The sequence below is a fragment of the Sinocyclocheilus grahami genome, unplaced genomic scaffold, assembly GCF_001515645.1.
Source record: "Sinocyclocheilus grahami isolate Dianchi unplaced genomic scaffold, SAMN03320097.WGS_v1.1 scaffold258.1, whole genome shotgun sequence".
Lineage (NCBI taxonomy): Eukaryota > Metazoa > Chordata > Actinopteri > Cypriniformes > Cyprinidae > Sinocyclocheilus > Sinocyclocheilus grahami.
This window is the reverse complement of record NW_015505437.1, coordinates 1,283,388-1,306,284: the sequence shown is the minus strand read 5'-3', so window position 1 is coordinate 1,306,284 and position 22,897 is coordinate 1,283,388. Positions and strand designations below refer to the sequence as shown.

The following is a 22,897-nucleotide window of genomic DNA, read 5'->3' as shown; positions in this document are numbered from 1 at the left end:
TTAAAACCATTAAGAAATTGTCTCAATTATTAACATAACCTCAATTCCCTGAGATAACAGGAACGAGCACTGCGCCAGTTTAGCTGACACTTTGGGAAAACTCCATTTCTCTGTAATACTGAAGCCGGATTGAATCCCGTTTGTGCAACTGCATGAACAAATGGCATTTCAGCCAAAACCGGTGGAGCCAATTGCCTATTAAAAGTTGGCACTGAATGCATTTCATCAGAATCTTTCTCCACTCCCTGGTTCAATCTGCCCGGCACATGCACTTTCTTCAGCGAACGAAATTTGTGTTGTGCTCAGGTGCCTCGCCAGCCTGTACAGAGGCTGCAACCCCTTGGTGGTTTATGTAGGCTACCACTATCATGTTGTCCGAACAGACCAAGACATGGTACCCCTTAAGGTCTGGCAGAAAGGCTTAGAGTGCCAGAAGAACTGCCATCATTTCCAGGCAATTGATACACCAGTGCTGCTCCAGGATTAACCAGGAGCCGATCGCTGGTCTGCCCTTGCACAGAGCTCCCTAACCTGTGTTGGAGGTGTCTGTCGTGACTACCTTCCTCCTGGAGACCAGCCTCAAATCCATTCCTGTCCGGTACAGATGAGGGGCTTTCCAAGGGGCCAGGGCCTTGACATAGCTGTGGGTTCTTGAGGCGTCCCAAGTGTGGGACAGGACCTGGGATTTCAGCATGTGAAGCAGGCACACTCCCTTCTGTCTCAGGGGGGAAGAGGGCCACATCGATTTTGTAAAAGTGTGTGTACCTGAAACTGAATCTGGATACTGGTAAGCCACCAATTCGAATGCAAATAAAAATGGGCTGCGGTGAGGGGCTATCTTGATATGAAAGTATGCATCTGTCAGATACACCGACAAAAAACAATTCCCTGTGAAAATTTGTGAGAGGATTTGTTTTAAGGTTAACATCCTGAATACTTGCTTTGAGCAAAGATGGGCCTGAGGCCACCACTCTTTGGAACTAGGAAGTAGCAGCTGTAAAACCCCGACTCGCTGTGAGCTGCCGGAACATTTCCATGCCACTCTTTGCCAGCAGACTCTCTACTTTGGATTGGAGAATGCAAGCTACGCTGCCCCGGACCGAAGTTTGAACCACGCCCCTGAAACAAGGTCTGTGAATGAATTTGAGCGAGCAGTCTCGTTTGATTGTTTCCAAGACCCACTTTGACACACCTGGAATGGCTTCCCAAGCCTGGCTTTGGGTGGTGAGAAGTCGGGCTGATACTCACACTGTTGCGAAGAGGAGAAGTCGTTGATGCTGGCATGGCAGGCTTCTGAGTGGACGAGGCCCCCTGGAGACTTGAAACAGCAGCCGAGCCGAATCGTTTTGGCAGGAAGTGGTGCATGACTTGAGACAACTTCTGAGCCGAGACCGTGGAGTCAAGGAAAGCTGTCTTGTCAGTGTCCATGATCTCCGTTAAATTCATCCAGAGGTGGCATTCAAGAATCACCAGGTTGTCCATTGCCTTAGAGCAGGGGTGTCAAACTCAATTCCTGGAGGGCCACAGCCCAGCAGTTTAGCTCCAACCCTAATTAAACGCTCCCGATCCAGCTAATCACGTCCTTCAGGCTTATTTGAAAAATGCATGGTTTGTGTGCTGGAGCAGGGTTGGAACTAAACTCTGCAGGGCTGCGGCCCTCCAGGAACTGAGTTTGACACCCCTCGCAGCTTCTCATACCTCTGATCCTCAGCACCACCAATGGAGGTGAGGGTGGCCAATGCTGAAGAGTTGACGCAGGCCGAGTAGGGGGCATGGCACAACCTAATCCATTCATTGTGAACTTCAGGAAAGAACGGGGCAGGTTTCTTCCAACTTGCTGCAGCTGCAGAAACCATTCATCAAGTAGGCTGCAGACGGGCTCATCCAGAGACGACCACTCCAAGCCGAGCTCCTCGATGGCCTTGGTGAGGATGCGTATGAGTTTGGTCTCCAGACCGGGTCTGGCATCACCTGGCTTACTCTGCGGCAGGGGGCAGAATCCTCTGTAGAGTTTGTCCAATCCTCCACATGAAGAGCTGCCAATGACACCGTGTCCTCCTCGGAACCCCTAAAGGGACCAAACCACTCGTGAGGGGTGCTGGTCTTTGCGGGAAAAGAGCACTGGGGAATACTCTCGCTGTGGGGAGATTGAGACTTATGGGATATGAGCTCACTGAGACCCATCTGTTTTTTCCTCCAAGGCTCCTGAGAGGAAGAAAAAGCGGAACACAAGGGACGGGGTTGCCATCTTTACAGAAAGTGATGCGTGAGACTCTTGCTCTCGCAATGACAGCAGCTCGTCTCAGTCAGTGCAGCCTTTGCATGGGCTTTGCCCGAACAGGCAATGCACATCTGAAGAGTGCAGGAGTGCTCTGCATGTGCCACATTCGTGGTGTGGCATTTTGTAACAAACGGCACAAGAAATATGCTCTCTTAGATGAAATATGCTCTAATAGTTTTGCCGGATAGCCGTGGAGAAGCACCGTTCTCAGCTGCGAGGGCTGGCAGCGCCATGATCGGCTGCTGGGGCTCTTCTACCGCGAGCAGGAAGGCTGCTTCTTTATCTTCTTTTTGGGAGTTAGTGAGGAGATTATCTTCTCGCTGACGGAGAAAGATTATGATGGAATGGCAATCAGCGCTGACTTATTTAGGCCAATGTCTCCCCCCATTTTGAGAGGCTGAAAGGTAATTTGTTGCTGTACAAATGAGATTCAAACAGGCTTCAGTATTTTAATGAAACTGTATTTCCCCAAAGCATCAGCTAAACAGACTGAATGAACCGTACTGATAAGGGGAAATTACTAGAACTTTGAAAACAGAATATATTAAAATAAAAACTATATTTTAAATATAAAAATTGATCTCAATATTAAAATCTTAATGATTGTGATAATACTAAAATAACACTGATATCAGATGTATTACAACAGCAAACATTTTAGGCATTCTAGTTTTGAGAAAATATCCAGTATCATTTAGGTTTTTCCATTTTCTCTGAAGAAATCAAAATTTAGTTTGAGAACAAAACTGGCTTGTGAATCATAATGTGCTATGAACTGAATATAAATGAATTGTGAAAGCGTGCTAATCATGATCATCTTTTTTTATTTAATAAACTCCACAAACGCAAATATTCAAAAGAACTAAACAAAACCGATGACAGATCTCACATGCTTACAAACCAAACCCTCTCAAATGATGAGACATGAACAGCTACTGAACAGATCTACTCAACACAGAACACTGACTGATCAAACTCACAGAAGATCATGTGACGCTGCGTAGTGTTTGAACAAAACCACACCCCTGCTTACCCAGCATTCATTAACCTCAACAAGGGTGAATTCACAATTCAAAATCAGAGAAAGATATTTTGTGTAAAGAAAATAACACCCATTTTTAGATTTTTTTTGTATAGTATTTCCTTGACAATTAAGCATTGATTTTAAATTAAGAGGCAGCACAGCAAATACTATGATATATTAATACAAAACTTTTTTTTAAATTTAAATTTGATGAATCTTGACAACTGAATATTTATTACTGTAATTAAAGCACCACTGAAAATATTATAAAATACCCAGGAGTAAAACATGCAGGCGCACTAATGACAATTCTGTAAGAAAAATGTGCTTAATTTTCATTAAAATATCTTTAATGGTTCTAAACATTCCCTTCAGTGTCTTTAAACAAAATATCATTTATTTCTTGTGATTTTGGGGTTCAGGTTTTGTGAGATTCACCCCTACATAGACGAAATTTCACTTAAACATCATCAAATATCAGCTTGTCTGATCTGACTCTGACTCGTTCTTGAACATAAAAAGCAGGAGACACAAAAATCAATATCTGCTCAAAACAAGCCATTGAAATGCCATTAGCAGGAAGCTGGTGAAACGGCTCAGATGTGATTCAGACCGGATCTGTGATGAACACATTAGTGCTTATTCTAGAGCTCCTTTGAGTCACGCTCCGTTCATCTGTAAACAAGTTCACATACACAGACAACGCTTCCAAGAACAGACAGTTTACAAAAGCATGCAAGTGGATGAGGGAAAAAAAAAATCATGAAACTTATTAAGAACATGTCCAGCTCATCAAAACAAAAATGATGCATATATTTTAAACCATTAAGACTTCTTGCACTGACATTTAGACGACAGTTAAGCACGTTTTGACTCCAATTTGTCATTATTATTGTAATGCAACAAAAAAAACTCTCATTGCTGTAAAAAAAGACTATTTAAATCATAAAAATGTAAATGGTAATATATGTGCATCACAGTAATAGTTGTATCCATTTAACTTCTATTATGGAGTGTAATAAGAATTATGAAAAATAAAAGACCTTACATTAACGACACAGTGCAGGTTAAAATGTGCTTAAGTGTCCCAAAAGTCGTGGTCCTAAAAAAGGCTTTGTTATCTTTATGTAAAACAGTTTTTCTTTTTTGGTGGGTGAATGTATGGAGGCTTGTTTCTGCCACGGGATGAAAAAAATGAGAACGTAATTGCGACTTTTAAAAAAAATAAATAAAAAAATGTTGAGTTTATATCTCATAAATCAGACTTTGTATCTTGCAATTCTGAGAAGAAGAAAAAAGTCAGAATCGTTAGATATAAACTAGACTCTTTTCTCACAATTCCGCAAGTTTAGTTTTTATTTTTTAATCACATAATCGGAATATTTGCAATTCAGACTTTTTCGGAGTTGATTCGGAGTTTTATCTCGCAATGCAGTACGCGAAAAACGAAATGTTTTTGTATGTACAATACGAACTCAGAATTGTCCGGTACAATCTTGCAATTCTGAGGGGAAAAAGTCCTGATTATGAAATATAAATTCAGAATTACAAAATATATTCAGACTTTGTTTCTCACAATTCTGAATTTTTTTTTTTGCAATTCCAATTTGTCAGTTCAGAATCGCGCAATTCTGAAACAAAATCCTAATATATCTCAAAATCTCGCCATTCTTTCTCAGAATTGCAAGAAAGACATCTGAATTGTGTGATAGTCACAATTACCTTGTATTATTTGATTTAGGATCCAGTGGTGGAAACTGAGCATGTTTTGTGTGGTTGCTGGTCAAACAGATGATTCAGGATTCAGTGCCACTGTCTTGATGCTTCAGCCCCGAGAAGCAGTGCAAGATTCAGAGAAACCGAAGGAGAGCGCCTGCGGTGGGGGGGTTTGTGTTTCTGAGGGTCATTAGTGAGGATGTGTTGAGGAGAGCTGGGCTGATCTTCTGATTGGGATGCATGGAGTTTCTTCACAATATGTAAAGGCCAGTTCATGATTTGGCAGTTTGTGTTGTGAAGACGGATGCGGGTCAGTCGTTGATGAGAGCCAGGATCATGCTGCAAAACACAGCAGAGAAAATAACAAACCTCATTCACACACTCGACATTAACACTCCAGCTACTGTTACCAGCTCTTTAACATTTCATCTGAACACTGAAACACATGTGGATTCAGACTGAGAGTTCAGTTCTACACTGTGTGTGTGAGTTGCTGAAGTTTTGTTGAATGCAGTATGCAGGCGTGTGATCAACCGAGGTAAAAAAATAAAATAAAAATGTTTTTTTCACCCGCTCAATAAGACCATATAATAATAATAATTATTAATTAAATTCTAAAGTAATTACTATGAATAATTATTGTTAATATTCAAAATATTTTTTGATTACGATTTAAATAAAATGTCACAACGACGTAAAAATGGAGTATTTAATCAAAAATATAATCATTATTGTTAATCAAACTAATAATAAAAACATTAATAATTATTATTTAGTATTTAATATAGATTGATATTTACATTAAAAATAAATATATGAATAAAATAATAAATATACATTACTATTGCAATACTATTCTCCTGTAAAATAAAAACCGAGTTGGTCAAATAAAAGTATAATTACAATAAAAGTATGAATAATAATAAAGATTGTTGATAATGATAAAAACTAATCATTTGTAGTACTGTTAATTATATATACAATACACTGAATAAGTATAATAATATGATTCATATTAACAGTAGTAATTATTACTGTTATTGTAGCTAATAATAAACCACTGACAATAATAGTAATTATTATTACATTATTTTTCATTGTATTATTACTTTAAGAAATGTTGCTATTCCAATACTATTTTTAACTATGATTTAATCATATGAATTATTATTATCATTTTATTTTACAGAACAACTGTAAAACTTACAGTAAAGCTACAAATATCCGTCTTAATTTCTTTCCTTTTTAAATGTTCAATAATTCCTTTAGAAACAATGATGCTACCAGCTCCTTGTTGAGAAAGATAATGTAGCTCTTGAGCGATTAAGCTATTTAGTTGATAAAACTGCGGAGCAGGGCTAAAAAGTTTGTTCCTGGATGTCGTGAGTTCGGCCGCAGCGTGATCTGTGTGTGTGACTGAACTTAACACCAAACTGCTTCTGTTTCACACAAATGCTGGCACAGATGTGCATGTTCGGCTAGCACATTTGGGCGGCATTATGCTAATATTTCCACATAGTGATGTAGATATGTGGGGGCGTGTTAGAACGAGCCGTTTTAGGTAGGTGTGGCTGACTCTTAACTTTTATAAAGAATATCTCTTTGGATTTGAGACTTTAGTCTTTGCAACTTTACAGATCTTCTTTATGCACCAAGAGCTTGTAACACTCCAAAGAGAAAGAAAAACTCGAAATCGCATCATATGACCCCTTTAATACCAGATTCGGTTGATGTCAGCTGCATTTTCAAATGTATCAGTGACCCAAACGTCAGCCTCTTCCTGTTTAAGTGGACGCTTCTTGGCCAGAATAAGCTTCAGAGGCTGTGTGTGTTTTACCTGTACAGGTAGATGAAGAAGCAGAGGAGGTGGAAGCCCAGTTTGATCATGGCCTCCTTCATGTGGGACTTGAGCTGGCCTCTGTTGTGAATCTCTGTGGGATCGTACACTCCCATGTTCCCCATGGGAACCTTCACGTATCTGCTCACACACACCACCGACAGTTAGCTGCAGCGCTCCTCAGGTGTATATATGCAGTGAGTGAGGTGTGGTTGGGCTGAATCACCTGTAAACGTCCCAGGATGCCACAGGGAGGTTGAGCAGGAACACAAACCAGTGCATGGAGACCAGCATCAGGACCGTGGCCAGCGCCTGAGCGATCATCTCAGGAATGACCCACTGAACACAAACCACAGCATCACCGCCAGAACAAAACATCAGCTCATTTACAGTCAGATAGGAGCAGATATACAGAGCATTTCCAACGGTGTTTCTTTAAAGATCTGTCCTGAAAATGGAAACGTTCAAATAATAGCAATGCTGCTGTCAGATAATGAATTAAAAATCACGTTCCTGCTGCTTCCCTGTCCCTCACATTTCTGAGATTTCATTTCATCTGAAATGATGCACTGCCAGTCAAAACAGGAAGACTCTTCTGCTCACCAAGCCTGTATTGATTTGATCCAAAATACAGCAAAATCAGTAATAATGTGAAATATTTTTACTATTTAAAATAACTGCTTTCTATGTGAATATATGTTAAAATGTAATGTATTTCTGTGATGCGCAGCTGTATTTCCAGCATCATTCCTCCAGTCTTCAGTGTCACATGATCTTCAGAAATCTGTATAATATGCTGATCTGCTGCTCAAGAAACATTTCTGATTATTATTAACAATAACTGAAACAGTTTACATTTTCAGGATTTCTGGATGAATAAAAAGATCCAAAGACCAGCATTTATTTAGAAATCAGTACTTTTATTTATCATGGATGTGTTAAATTGATCAAAAGTGATGATAAAGAAATTTATAATGTTGCAAACGATTTCCATTTCAGATAAATGCTGTTCTTTTGTACTTTCTATTCAACAAAGAAACCTGAAAAAAATTCTACTCGGCTGTTTTCAACATGATAATAATAATTATGTTTCTTGAGCAGCATATTATACTGATTTCTGAAGATCATGTGATACTGAAGACTGGAGTAATGATGCTGAAAATACAGCTGCGCATCACAGAAATACATTACATTCTACAATATATTCACATGGAAAACTGCTATTTTAAATAGTAAAAATATTTCACAATTTTACTGTTTATGCTGTATTTTGAATCAAATATACAGGTGCATCTCAAATTAGAATGTCGTGGAAAAGTTCATTTATTTCAGTAATTCAACTCAAATTGTGAAACTCGCGTATTAAATAAATTCAATGGCAGCTGCTGCGCTCACTGGCGCACATCTTCACTCAGCTCCAGAGTTTAGGAAGGATACGAAATACACGGAGAGGAATATTAAAGCGCAGCAGTCGACGAGGGACGAAATAAACACAGCCGCCTCCATGTTTGCACTTCCGCGTTCGCCGCTTCCGGCTGCTTCCTTCTTCTCGCGCTGCTGAAGCGTCGGTGTCGAGTCACTAGCGCGCCACCTTCCGGAGGACCCGAGTCCTGCAACAACACGAGCAGCAGCTAGTTACTTCTAACGAAATCACGCAATTTAATTACAAAATAAATGTAATTGTAATCAGTTCCTGAGAAAAAGTCTGATTTTGTGCTGGCTGTGCTTTAAAATTAAATGATCGCAATCTTTTGATGATTTGGAAAGGTTTGAGTACAGCAAGGTTAACTCTGCCTGCTTTACATGCTTGAAAAGGATTAAGAGTTAAAGACATTTGGAAAAGTAAATAAATGTAATCAGTTACGTTACTTTGACATAGTAATTGAAATACACTACTTATTACATTTTTAGATATATATTTTAGACCTGTAAACTATTTCCAAAGTAACCTTCCCAACACTGCTCACACAAGATAATGCTCTTTTATGGCTTGAATGAAAAACACAACACTTAAAATGTAAAAAGTTAAATCATAGTAGCGTCAAAAACATATACCGTTAAAATGAACAAACAAAGGCAAAACAGTTGTTTAAATAATTTGCCTTGAATTGGTTTAAACCTGCCATACACGAAAGCCAACTTTTTTTTTTTGCTCGCATAAAGATGATCAATCCAAACATTTATAATAAACACCGTTTTAATCATTCTAAATTATGGATAGTTTTAGACATTCATTTTTTTATTTTCATTGTGGTACCAAAACGATCTATTTGAAAATAGCTATTTATTTGACACATTTTAATTATTGCGTTACTCCATAAAAAAGTAACTAATTACATTACTAAGTTACTTTTTAAAAGTAATGCATTACAATATTGCGTTACGCCATAAAAAAGTAACTAATTACGTTTCTAAGTTACTTTTTTAAAGTAATGCGTTACACTATTGTGTTACTCCATAAAAATACTAAGTTTCTTTTAAAAGTAATGCGTTACAATATTGTGTTACTCCATAAAAATACTAAGTTACTTTTAAAAGTAATGCGTTATAATATTGCGTTACTCCATAAAAAAGTAACTAATCACATTACTAAGTTACTTTTTAAAGTAATGCGTTACAATATTGTGTTACTCCATAAAAATACTAAGTTACTTTTAAAAGTAATGCGTTATAATATTGCGTTACTCCATAAAAAAGTAACTAATCACATTACTAAGTTACTTTTTAAAGTAATGCGTTACAATATTGTGTTACTCCATAAAAAAAGTAACTATTTGCGTTACTAAGTTACTTTTTAAAGCAATGTGTTACAATATTGCGTTACTCCATAAAAAATGTAACTAATTACGTTACTAAGTTGCTTTTTAAAGTAATGCGTTACTCCATAAAAAAGTAACTAATTACGTTACGATGTAACTTTTTAAAGCAATGTGTTACAACATTGTGTTACTCCATAAAAAAGTAACTATTTGCGTTACTAAGTTACTTTTTAAAGCAATGTGTTACAATATTGCGTTACTCCATAAAAAATGTAACTAATTACGTTACTAAGTTGCTTTTTAAAGTAATGCGTTACTCCATAAAAAAGTAACTAATTACGTTACGATGTAACTTTTTAAAGCAATGTGTTACAACGCAGAAGAAGACATTTCAACACACTTCAGCAGTAACACAAATGTTTGTCTAGAGTAATTTGTGCTTATTAGTACGCTTGAACTGGATCATCGAAGGTCAGAAGCAAAGACATTGGTTAATAGAATGGGATTAAATACATAAAGCATATTTGTGTTGTTTAACATTTAATTATTATAGGTTTGCGTCATATTCTGAGTTGCATTATTTTTATTCATTTTGAGGAATACTGAATCTGTGTTTTTTATTGTGAGTAAGATGAATTAATGCATATTCATATTTATTTTAGAACTACAGTAACATCTTCTGATTTCTCTCAACAAGGGGACAGGAGAGCTGCCAATCAATAAATTGGAAAAAAGAAAAGTAACTTGCGTTACTTATTTGAAAAAGTAACTCAGATATTCTCTTGTAAATTAAAAAGTAATGCGCTACTTTACTAGTTACTTGAAAAAAGTAATCTGATTCCGTAACTCGCGTTACCTGTAATGCGTTACCCACAACACTGCTGAGCAGATTATTGCTGAAGTGAAAGTACTTCAGATTATGAAAGTGTAAAAAGGTATAAAAGTTTACAGTAAATTTATTGTTCTAAAATTACAGTTTTTTGACCAAATGTAAAAAATTTGCCATTGTGAATAAGTTTGAAAACATTTGATATCTACATGCACTTGAAGGGTTATTGGCTCTTTGTGTCTTCTGTGTGAGAACGGGGCTTTGCTCACAGACTCCCTCTCCTCCGTGCAGGATCTGGGAGGCTCTCACAGATAACTATGGCAGTGTGATGCCGGTGGACTGGAGTCAGTCTAAAGCTCGCTCACTTCACCTCTCAGCGCTGAGCATTGAGGACAGACCGGTGAGTCTCAGTCTCGAGCCTGTGTCCGCTGATGGTGACAGCATTCAGCCCCGCAGTAACTCTTCCTCTGTCTCGGTCCTTCAGCGGATGGAGAGTGTGAACCTGGACCTGTCTGATGATGAGGACCTGAGGGAGCAGATGGACATGCACTCCATCATCGTGTCCTGCATCAATGAGGAGCCGCTGCTCACTGCTGAACAGGTGAGGACCCAACCTCAGTCCTCACAAACAATCAACGAGCTGTACGATCAAAAGAACCAGAAAACAATGAACCGCTTTGGCCAAGCAAATACTGACCCCAGACCTTTGAACTGTATCATTCATACAGCGCCTTTCCATAGCTCAGGGACACTTTACTTTTGAGAAATGAACATCAATTGAATATTACAAACAAACATTAGAATAGTACAAGAAAAATACATGAATACTTTTATTTCTTTTAATACTTTTATTTAGCAAGGACGCAAAGTGACAGTAAAAACATTAATGATGTTTCAAAAGATTTCAAATAATTGTTCTTTTGAACTTTCTATTCCTCAAAGAATTCTGGGGGAGGGGGGATGTTACATTTTTTATAAATTGCTTGTAAGTTGTGTACGTTTTGCGAATTAGACATGCTTTTTGATTGTTGAAATTAAATTCATCCATTAAAAATGGAATCGAGAAAAAATTTAATTTTGAAAATTTAGGTAATTTTTATTTTTATGCCAGAATAAAAAATAAAAAGGTAATTGCGACTCTTTATCTCACAATTAGTTAGATAACTCTTGAGATGTAAACTATAAACAAAGTCTGAATAGTGAGAGAGAAATTCACAATTACCTTCTTTATTCCATAAATAATAAAACACAATCTGGGAAAAAAAATAAAACTAATTTCCCTAAAAGTATCACGGTTTCCAGAAAAATTATGAAAAACCTGAAATAAAATTAAATTAAAGGAGACATATTATGCCCCTTTTTACAATATGTAATAAAAGTCTCTGGTGTCCCCAGAATGTGTCTGTGAAGTTTCAGCTCAAAATACTCTACAGATCATTTAGAAAATGCCTATTTTGAGTGGAAGCAGAGACATGCTGTTTTTCGGGCCTGTCTCTTTAAATGCAAATGAGCAGCTGCTCCCCGCTCCCTTTTCCCAGCTTTTCCAGCTTTTGAGCTGCGCCATTACAGCTCATACCTGCTAAAAACAGCTGTTTTGGTTATGATTATCATGGTTATCACGCTGAAATCATGCGTTTTAAACCATATTAGTTTAAACTTCTGATATAGGGTTTTCTGAGCGCACACATCCGAAGCACACGCACAGAAAGCGGCTGTCACAGCATGCGAGGATTAAACTAAGTTCTCATTCACACACAAGTTTACGTTAAAAACACACACGAGTTACAAAAACAGTGGGTTATGTCTGTGAAGGTAAACAGCTGGGAAATAAATCGCATGTTTATTTCAGATCTGTGTGGCAGCAGCAATATACAGTAAATAAATCAATAAATCCACTGCTCTCTTGTCTCTGAGGCTGGGACTGTAAACAGTGTTCTGTGCTCGTCTCTGCAGCCAAAGACAGAACAGTTAGCATGCTTTGCTCAAACTTTCGCCGTGGCATTACACCATTGTCGCTTGCGAAAATACAGTAATGACGCCATTGGTGTAAACTTACAGATTAAGGGGCGGTGATATTATAATGAGATCCCTTTGCCACGTCACCAAGTGAGCGAAATCAGATGCGCTGGTTTTTTTCAGACGCTTGCAGAAAAAGGCGTACCAAAACAAAGTTACTGGGTTAATCTTTTTCACGTTTCCTTGGTTGGTAGATGCACCGGGGACCTGATTATAGCACTTAAAACCTGGAAAAGTCAGATTTTCGTGATATGTCACCTTTAAATAAAATGATGAAACTTATTTTAAAGACTTGAGTAATGGATACTGAAAATTCTGCTTTGCTATACATCACATTTGAAATGATATTCATATACAGTTATTTTAAATTGCAATAATATTTCACAATTTAACTTTTTTTTTACTGTGTTTTTGATCAAATCTGAATGCATCTTTAGGTGATTGAGGAGCTAGAGGAGCTCATGCAGGACTCCCCAGAGATAGAATCGGCGCAGATCGCTCCACACTCAGACCTCTCGCTCATCTCTCAGAAGACGCAGAGGTCTCACAGCAGCCAGATCTCCGAGGAGCGTGAGTACGTCCCTCTGGAGGTCAGATGTAGGGCTGTGGAGGCGTGTCTGAGGTGTGCTCTCTGTGCAGGAGTGAGGCTGATGTCTGCGCTGGAGCTGAACGACGAGCTGGAGGACGTGGAGACGGCCATACGCAGGTATTCAGAGGAGCTGATCCAGCAGCTGGCCATCAGAGATGAGCTGGAGTTTGAGAAGGAGGTGAAGAACAGCTTCATCGCGGTTCTCATAGATGTACAGAACCGGCAGAAGGTCCACCGAGAGATGTTGAAAAAGAAGAGGAAAGTGAAGAGCGCGTCTGCATCAGAGAGGCTGCCGTCTTCTGTGAGTCGCTAGATTGGGACGTTTAGCAGAAGTATTTGTGTTTTTAAACACAAATAAGTATAGTGCTGTCAAATGATTAATCGCGATTAATCGCATCCATGTTTATATATTAAATATATTTATATATAATATAAATTATATGAATATAAATATAAATATATACATGTAAATACAGGTAAATATTTTCAAAATATATGCTGTATGTGTGTGTCTTTATATATACAGAATAAATATACACAGTACACACACATGTATTTATGTAAACACATATTTTTATTTTGCATGCGATTAATCGCGATTAATCATTTGATAGCACTAGTTTTTTGTCTTGAGCTCGGTCAAAATTGACCCTGTTTGTTTTCTTAAGGCAAGTCACACATTGCTTTTTCATGCACTGGTCACTTTTGAGATTTTTGCTTTCAGACAAGTGGAAAGAAAACATCCAAAATACACTTTTAAAGAGATAATTCATTCCAAAAACGAAAATTCTGTCATCATTTACTCTCCCTCAAGTTGTTCCAAACCCGTATGAATTTTCTTTCTTTTGTTGAATATTTAAGATATTTTGAAGAATGTTGGTAGCCAAACAGTTTCTGGTCCCCAATGACTTCCATAATATTTTTTTCCAAATTATGGAAGTGAATAGGGACCATCATCTGTTTGGTGAGTAAATGTTGACCGAATGTTCATTTGTGGGTGAACTATTCTTGGGCGAAGTGTTTATCTTATTGAACAATTTATGTGTTTATCTTATTGAACAAATTATTTATCAATTTGCATTAGGGCTGCACGATTAATCGAATGCGATTGTCAAGCGCATTTTGATAGTAAAGCCGGTTCTGTAATCAGCAGGAAATCATCATCACGTGCTTTCAGATGGAGCAGAATTTACTACACAGAGCCGTAGTTCACTGACAAGTTACGCAAAAAAAATCGCAGACAATTTTATTACGCGATTCTGAAATCGAAGAAATCGTTCGCGATAATGAGCTGTTTGCACAGCTTCTCAGTGAACTACGGCTCTGTGAAGTAAATGCTGCTTCATCTGAAAGCATGTGAAAATACCACATTTAATAACATATTTTTACTCCAAACTCACTTCATAACGTCAGTCGAGTGTTTGAAATAAATCCTTCTGTGAGATGATGTGGCTTCTTACACAGAATAAGGCACGCAACATATTTCATAGTATTTATGCAGTGTTAAAGGCATTGCATTGGAGTTTCAGTGCGAGAGCGCCCTCTGGCCTTCGGATGGAGATTTACTGCTGATCACAGAACCGTGCTTCACTGAAAGATACACATGACAATCACAGCTTCTGTCGAATCGCGATCTCGATTCCATTTTGATTTATCGTGCAGCCCTAATTTGCATCCAGATATTTGAATTACAAAGCAGATCTTTAAAGGCCGTTTGAGTTGTTTCTCCTTTTCAGTAGCACTTAACACCAGTTTTTACAGTTTTATTCCTATATAGATTTGGTTTGTTCATATATCATTTACATGATTTATACATTTTATTTCTAAAAACATGTTGATTTTCGGATTTATAGAGTTATAAAATGAGAAAATCTCTTTTTATGACTCCATGAATTAGAAAATATTGTCAAAATTTTTCCAAAATCCCCTCTGTAAAAACATAACTCTAATATGTCAGCAAAATAAAAGAGGATTTTTTTTAACCTGGCTTTATCCAGATTTCTGTTCAGGTAATGTATGTAAATGAGTGCGTATTTAAATATATAGTGCCTGATTTGCATATTTAAACCTATCATTTCAGAAATCTTGTAATAAAAATGTTTGCAATTTGAGAAAATCAAGTCCCATTTATTATTTTATTTTATTATTATTTTATTTTTTGATTTTTCAAAAAGCCCCACTTGGAAATATGTCAAACTATTGTAGTTGAGTCGTTCATAACTTCATGCAGACTTTAAAGGGTTAGTTCAAACCCATAAGACTTATCTAGAGAACACGAGAGAAGACATTTTTAATATTTTCTTATAATTTCTCATCCACTCATTAAAGCTCATGCAAGCAAAATTGTCAAGTTGCATCAAAACATAGAAAATGTAAGGCACGAATCAAGCAGTTTAATCCAAGTCCTCTGAACAGATTTAATTGAGGTTTTCATTCACATATAAACATCAACACACATACATAGAGCTCATCAAAAATGGTAAAGAATCTCAACCGCGCTTGAGCATGTTTGAGCTTTAGTTTACCATACTGTATTTGATGAGCTCTACGGATGTGTGTTGTTCAGTGTTTAAATGCTGATGCCCATCACAACCCAAACCCACTGTGACAAAATCCAATCACAAGTGGCTGCTGGTCTGGAAACACATCTTTTCCAGGTTTTTGACGAGCTCTTTCTTCTTCCTCAGATACCTCTTGCTGTAGCTGATGTGATTTCTCTTTCATTCTGTTCTTTCTGTCCCGCTCTCTCTCTTCTGTTCTGTGCCTGTAGCGCTTCAGCATGGAGGGAATCTCTTCTGCCATTCAAAACGGCTTTCGCCACACTTTTGGCAATGTGCGCGGGGAGAAACAGGTGCCTATATCTCTGGCTTTCTCTTTTCTGCTCTTCTGGGAGTGTCGAATCTGCTCCTAAAATTCACATCTAATAGTATATGCAGAAACCTTGCCAGCTGGATACCACTTATCTTTTTGGCCATTATAGACGTACTGTTAATCAGGTTACTTAGTTGTACTTCATGTAAATGTATCTGTTCAGGTTTAATGTGGCCACCCTAAAAGAGATCTTACATTGTATATATATATATATAGATCTTCATTGTTGTTGCATCACAAAATACTACCGTGATTGTAGAAATGTATATAAAGAGATTGTACATTTAAAAAAAGTTCTAAGTAGATTTTCCAAGACTGTGCAGATGTTTTGAGACCGATCCCATGTCTGTCTGGCATGTTCAACCCCTCTCATCTGTGCTTTTATTCAGTATGTAACAACAGTCATCCCTTACGAGAGAAAAGACGGACCACCGTCACTCCAAGACCTTCAGATTTTTACCAAAAGTGAGACAAAGCGCTTCTATTTAACAGGAATACCCTGTTTTTTTCTGCTGCTGGTTGTTAGTAGCATGCACGTACTTTAAATCATGACATGTGCTTTCCTACAGTTTTAGAAGCCATGAGAGATGACAGCGATAAAGTCCCAAGCCTCCTCACAGACTACATCCTCAAAGGTAACAGCAGCACAACGAACCGAATGCATACTATTTAAGAATCGAGCGCTGCAGTGATGACATTGTTTTGTAGGCCAAACCCTAAGTTCACATCACGCTGATTCACCCGACAAAACCCAGTGGGATTTTGGAATATTGCAGTAAATAAGATCTGTGACTAACAAAAGTTAATGATTCTTACATGTTTAGTTCATCATGATAATCTTCACAAATGAATGCAACTTTGATGAATTTTAAAACCTTAATACAGTCAGCAGAAGTAAAAAGCTAAACATAGGCTATAAACCAACCACTATTGGTCACATGACTTCAGCGTCACCACCATTAGTCTTTCTGTCTTTATTTTAAATAAAATATTTTTCCTGAAAGTTGGAGTTAGAATAGTTTAGAGTGTGACAACAAACACAATGAGGCTGTGAAAGCGACTAGAGTTGATCTGTTTACTGTGATTAATTTAAAGGGATAGTTCACCCAAAAATGAAAATGTGATGTTTATCTGCTTACCACAGGGCATCCAAGATGTAGGTGACTTTGTTTCTTCAGTAGAACACAAATTATGATTTTTAACTCCAGCTTTTGCAGTCTATCAGTCGTATAATGCATAGCAATGGTAACAAAATCTATGAGAGTAAAAAAAACATGCACAGACAAATCCAAATTAAACCCTGCGGCTCGTGACGACACATTGATGTCCTAAGACACGAAACGATCGGTTTGTGCCAGAAACCGAACAGTATTTATATCATTTTTTACCTCTAATACACCACTATGTCCAACTGTCTTTGGGCGCGCGCAGGCATCCGGTGCGTGAGGTGTGTACGCGCTCTGGCGTAGTTTACGTTAATGGCTGTGTTGATATCCAGCTGAAGAGCAATCAAGCATAACTTCAGGCGAGCAGGCTCAGAAGTTGGGAATATGTGGAAAGTCACCACTCCCGAATGAGTTCGCGCTAGAGAACGTAATCTTTTAGTTTTAAGTTGGTTTGAACAATCCGGATAAGTGCAAGTAAGTACCATTTTGATTAGCCGTCGTACCTACAATGACTGTGCACTGTGTGAACAATGAGTGACGTATACGCGCGAGAGATCACTTCCGGCGCTTGTGTAAACTACGCCAGAGCACGTACACACCTCACGCACCGGATGCCGTGTGCACGCTCAAAGACAGTTGGACATAGTGCTGTATTAGAGGTAAAAAATGATATAAATACTGTTCGGTTTCTCGCACAAACCGGTCGTTTCGTGTCTTAGGACATCAATGTGTCGTCACGAGCCGCAGGGTTTAATTTGGATTTGTCTGTGCATGTTTTTTTTACTCTCATAGATTTTGTTACCATTGCCATGCATTATACGACTGATAGAGTGCAACGGTTAAAGTTAAAAATCATCATTTGTGTTCTACAGAAGAAACAAAGTCACCTACATCTTGGATGCCCTGGGGGTAAGCAGATGAACATAAACTTTTCATTTTTGGGTGAACTATCCCTTTAAGGCATTAAACACAAAAAAAACAAAAAAACATCATCTCTGCAGCACTATTTTGGCGTTCTTTCAGTTAATGAGTTTGAATTGAAATCGAATTGATCACAAGGAACAGGATGTTGAATTGGATTGGCAGAAATAAATTTTAATTTTAAGAAATGTGAGAAGTTTTATTAGTTCAATGCAAGTTTTACAACACGCCATACGTGTGATAGTGCCATACACTGTATTCAGATAACTTTATTAACATCAGAATGCTAAATATATAACAGAAAATCCCACAGTGCATTAATTGTGTGAAGGTGTCCCTGTACCGGTGAGATATAACTATGGATATAATGTCAGCTCTGCAATTATTGGAGTTTTTCACGAAAGAGAGCAAAAATTAAATTAAATTACATTATTTCTGTAGATTTTTCGTGGTTCCACCACAGGACAAATAATAGTAACGTAATTATGACTTTTAATCTCACAATTCTAACTTTCATTCTTAAAAATTAGTGAGTTTAGGCTTTCTCGCAGTTCAAAGGTTTTTTTCTCCGAATTGTGAGATGCAAACGCGCAATCGCACGTTTAAAAGTCGAAATTGCGAGAGACAGAGTTGCATTTGTTAATTGTTGATGTTAGCACAATTGAGTTTACAACTCAAAATTGCGAGATATAACTTAAAATTCGGAGAAAAAAGTCAGAATTGCGAGATGTTAACTCACAACTATGAGTTTATAACTTTCGATCGCAAGACATAAACTCGCAATTCTGAGATGTTAAAGAAAGAAAGTCAGCATTGTGAGATGAAATGTCGTTTTTTTTATTCCATAGCGGAAACTTTATGGATATATATCGCTAAATTTAGAGATTTGACAGATTACAATTCTGCATCCTGTTTGCTCTCAATTTAATTCTGAATGACAGAACGCTGGTAATAAATAGTGATCGTGTTGTACTGTTTGCAAAGGCAAACTTCACTGACACCCTAAATAATCATCATGAAAAATCCCCTTAATGTAGAATTGTTTTGCTCTGCTCACATTTAAGCTGTTCGCTGCATGCATGGCATCTTCTCTTCTGTTGCTGTGAGGTTTGTAAGAGGTGTAGTTAATGAGTAATATGATGAGCATTTAGATCACCCTGTGCCTGTGTTTGCTATATAATGTGTCTCCCTGCCATTACTATAGCAACAGATAGCATTCACTGCTGAGTGATTCGGCTTAGTCTCTTTTTAGTGGCCCAACACATGTCTAAGGAAAAGAATTGTGAATTCTGTTATTATTTACTCACCCTCATGTAATGTGTATGACTTGTATATGCACTACTGTTCATAAGAAGTCTCTTCTTCTCACCAAGGCTGCATTTTTAAAATCAAAAATACAGTAATATTGTGAAGTATTATTAGTACTATTTAAAATAACTCTATTCTGTGTTACTATATTGTAAATGTAATTTATAGCTGTGATGTAAAGATGAAGTTTCAGCATCAATTCAGCTTTGATCACAGCAATCAATTACATTTTAACATAAAATATTCACATAGAAAACAGCTATTTTAAATTGTACGAATATTTCACAATATTACTGTTTTTACTGCATTCTTAATCAAGTAAATGCAGCCTTCTTTCAAAAACATTTTATTCCAGTTATTCTAAACTTTCAACCAGTAATGTCGAAGGAGCATTTCTGAAGACTCCATGCAAAAGTTCAACAGCAAAAGCTTTTTTTTTTTCACAAATTAAGATATTTTTAATGGAATCTGAGAGCTCTCTGACCCTCCCATAGACAGCAATGTAATTATCACGATTAAGGTCCAGAAACGTTGCAAGGACATTGGTAAAATAATCCATGTGACATCAGGGGTTCAACCGTAATTTTACGAAGCTATGAGAATACTTTTTGTGCACAAAAGAAAAAAAATAACGATTTTATTCAACAATTCGTCTCCTCCCTGGTGCCATTTTGGAGAGTATCCACTGAATGCAAACAGCGTATGATATTCTGTGTCAGCTGCGTCACGCAAATAGTTTTTCTACAGTGTTTACGCTTTGATTTGAACGAAAACAACGTATACGTGTGGTGCGGCTGACACAGAACAGCATATGCTGTTTACGTCCAGCTGATACTCTCCAAAATGGCACCAGGGTGACGCGGAGGAGACGAATTGTTGAATAAAGTTGTTATTTTTGGACGTTTCTGGACCTTGATCGTGGTAATTACTTAGCTGTCTATGGGAGGGTCAGAATGAATCAAAAATATCTTAATTTGTGTTCTGAAGATGAACGAAGGTCTTACGGGTTTAGAACGACACGAGGGTGAGTAATTAATGACAGAATTTTCATTTTTGGGTGAACTATCCCTTTAAGACTCTTCAGAAAATCTCCTTTAGTTTCTCCCTTTACTGTAACATAAGCAGACACTCATCTGATGATTTTGATCATGATTTCTCTTTTACAGTGCTCTGTCCTACCTAGAGAGAGACTCGTCTCTGCAGCGTTCCTGGAGGGAGTTACTCACTGTGTTCCTCAGATTTCTCACTGCATGATGTGTTCGACTTCAGCTGCAGGACTCTGAGTTCTTCTGTACTGATGTGATGGTCTGTATTTTGCATGTTTACCGCACATGGCAGTTTGCAGTGTGCAGTGTTTGTAGGTTTGTGTGTTCAGTGACTGGAGGAAAAAATCCAGATCTGGACTGTAGGACTTGTCTCAGTGTAAATGTCCACTTTATTTTGCAGCTTAGTAAGGTCATTTCTGTGAATGTGTGAGACTTCTGATTCATTAGGTAAATACTGTATATATAAGAATAACAACATGCAGTAAACAGTAAAACTATTTGCACTTCAATCCAGTGTATTTAAGAGTGTGATAATAAATTTAAATAATATGATAACAAATACCAGTTTGAAATCAAGCATCATACTAGACCGCTTTAAGGGCTAAAATAGCAGGACATGAATGATACAGGAAGCCTCACACATTCAAGTTATAAATGGCTGCATCCGTGCCTACAGTAAAAATAAGGTGGACAGTATTAATGTACTGATGCAGCGCGAGTCCCGTCAGAGAGAGATGTGGGTTAGTAAAGTTATTACCATCCCATGGTAAGCAGCAGTTTATCCACGTACTGTATGATCTAAATCAGTGGTTCTCAACTGGTGGGTCACAACCTCAAAATTTATCTGCAGGCCTGTTCTAATAAATACTAAATAATAACAGTAATAGTATAAATCAATAAAAGTAATTAAAATGGCATACAAATAATGTAACTTAGACACACTATATGTGACACTTTTGTCATATTGCTCATATCATACTAATAATTTGACATTGTTGACACTATATATATATATATATATATATATATATATACAGGTCTTCACAAGGTTTTCACACACTGTTGCTGGTATTTTGGCCCATTCCTCCATGCAGATCTCCTCTAGAGCAGTAATGTTTTGGGGCTGTCGCTGGGCAACACGGATTTTCAACTCCCTCCAAAGATTTTCTATGGGGTTGAGATCTGGAGACTGGCTAGGCCACTCCAGGACCTTGAAATGCTTCTTACGAAGCCCCTCCTTCGTTGCCCGGCGGTGTGTTTGGGATCATTAGTCTCATAGTTGAGGTATACATATGATGAAAATTACAGGCCTCTCTCATCTTTTTAAGTGGGAGAACTTGCACAATTGGTGGCTGACTAAATACTTTTTTGCCCCACTGTATATACGTATATACACACAGTACAGGTGCATCTCAAAAAATAGAATATCGTGAAACAGTTCCTTTTTTGTGTAACTTAAAAAAGTGAAACTTTCATATATTCTAGATTCATTACATGTAAAGTAAAACATTTCAAAAGTTGGACGTTTTGATTAGAGCTTGCAGCTCATGAAAGTCAAAAATCCAGTATCTACAATATTAGAATATTTCTTAAGATCAATAAAAAAAACAGAAAAGTTCATTTCTGCACTCAATACTTGGTGGGGGCTCCTTCAGCAAAAACTCCAGCATCAGTGAGGAGTGAATGGAAGCGATCCGCCTGTGGCTCTGCTCAGGCACTATTGAGTCTTCAGATCGGATCCACTGTTTCTCATCTTTCTCTTGAAAATATCCCATAGACTCCATATGGGCTTCAGGTCAGGCATGTTGGCTGGCCAATCACGCACAGTAATATCATGGTCAGCAGACCACTTGGAAGTGGTTTTGCACTGTGGGCAGGTCCTGGTCCACTGCTAAGTCCTTCTGGAAAAGGAAATCAGCATCTCCATAAAGCTTGTCAGCAGATGGAACCATGAAGTGCTCCAAAATCTCCTGGTAGATGGCTGCATTGACTTTGGACTTGATAAAACACAATGGACTGACACCAGCAGACCCCAAATCATCATCATTGACTTGGTCTGAATACTTTCCGTACCCACTGTATATTTAATGTAAATAGAAACCTGTATAAAAATCTCTAATTAATTTACATTATATTACATCATATTACAGTGCCACTATTGAGCTTCAGCTCGTCTGTATTGTTGGATCGACTGTTTCTCATCTTTCTCTTGAAAATATCCCATAGACTCCATATGGGCTTCAGGTCAGGCATGTTGGCTGGCCAATCACGCACAGTAATATCATGGTCAGCAGACCACTTGGAAGTGGTTTTGCACTGTGGGCAGGTGCTAATTCCTTCTGGAAAAGGAAATCAGCATCTCCATAAAGCTTGTCAGCAGATGGAACCATGAAGTGCTCCAAAATCTCCTGGTAGATGGCTGCATTGACTTTAGACTTGATAAAACACAATGGACCGACACCATCAGACCCCAAATCATCATCATTGACTTCGGAAACTTCACACTGGACTTCAAGCAGCTTGGATTCTGTGCC

At 37.8% G+C, this 22,897-nt stretch overlaps 2 protein-coding genes across 2 annotated transcripts; one reads left to right on the top strand and one right to left on the bottom strand.

The window, feature by feature from the left end:
* Positions 1 to 4,890: 4,890 nt before the first annotated feature.
* Positions 4,891 to 7,251, bottom strand: LOC107598933 (protein cornichon homolog 4-like). Its single transcript, XM_016290374.1, has 3 exons — positions 7,085 to 7,251; positions 6,859 to 6,999; positions 4,891 to 5,360 (listed from the first exon to the last, which is right to left on the bottom strand). The coding sequence occupies exons 1-3, from the start codon at positions 7,234 to 7,236 to the stop codon at positions 5,333 to 5,335; spliced, it is 321 nt and encodes a 106-aa protein (XP_016145860.1). The 5' UTR covers positions 7,237 to 7,251; the 3' UTR covers positions 4,891 to 5,332.
* Positions 7,252 to 10,743: 3,492 nt separating this feature from the next.
* Positions 10,744 to 20,573, top strand: fez2a (fasciculation and elongation protein zeta 2a). Its single transcript, XM_016290373.1, has 8 exons — positions 10,744 to 10,846; positions 10,931 to 11,047; positions 12,900 to 13,032; positions 13,102 to 13,352; positions 15,822 to 15,902; positions 16,312 to 16,387; positions 16,492 to 16,557; positions 20,484 to 20,573. The coding sequence occupies exons 1-8, from the start codon at positions 10,775 to 10,777 to the stop codon at positions 20,498 to 20,500; spliced, it is 813 nt and encodes a 270-aa protein (XP_016145859.1). The 5' UTR covers positions 10,744 to 10,774; the 3' UTR covers positions 20,501 to 20,573.
* Positions 20,574 to 22,897: the final 2,324 nt, after the last annotated feature.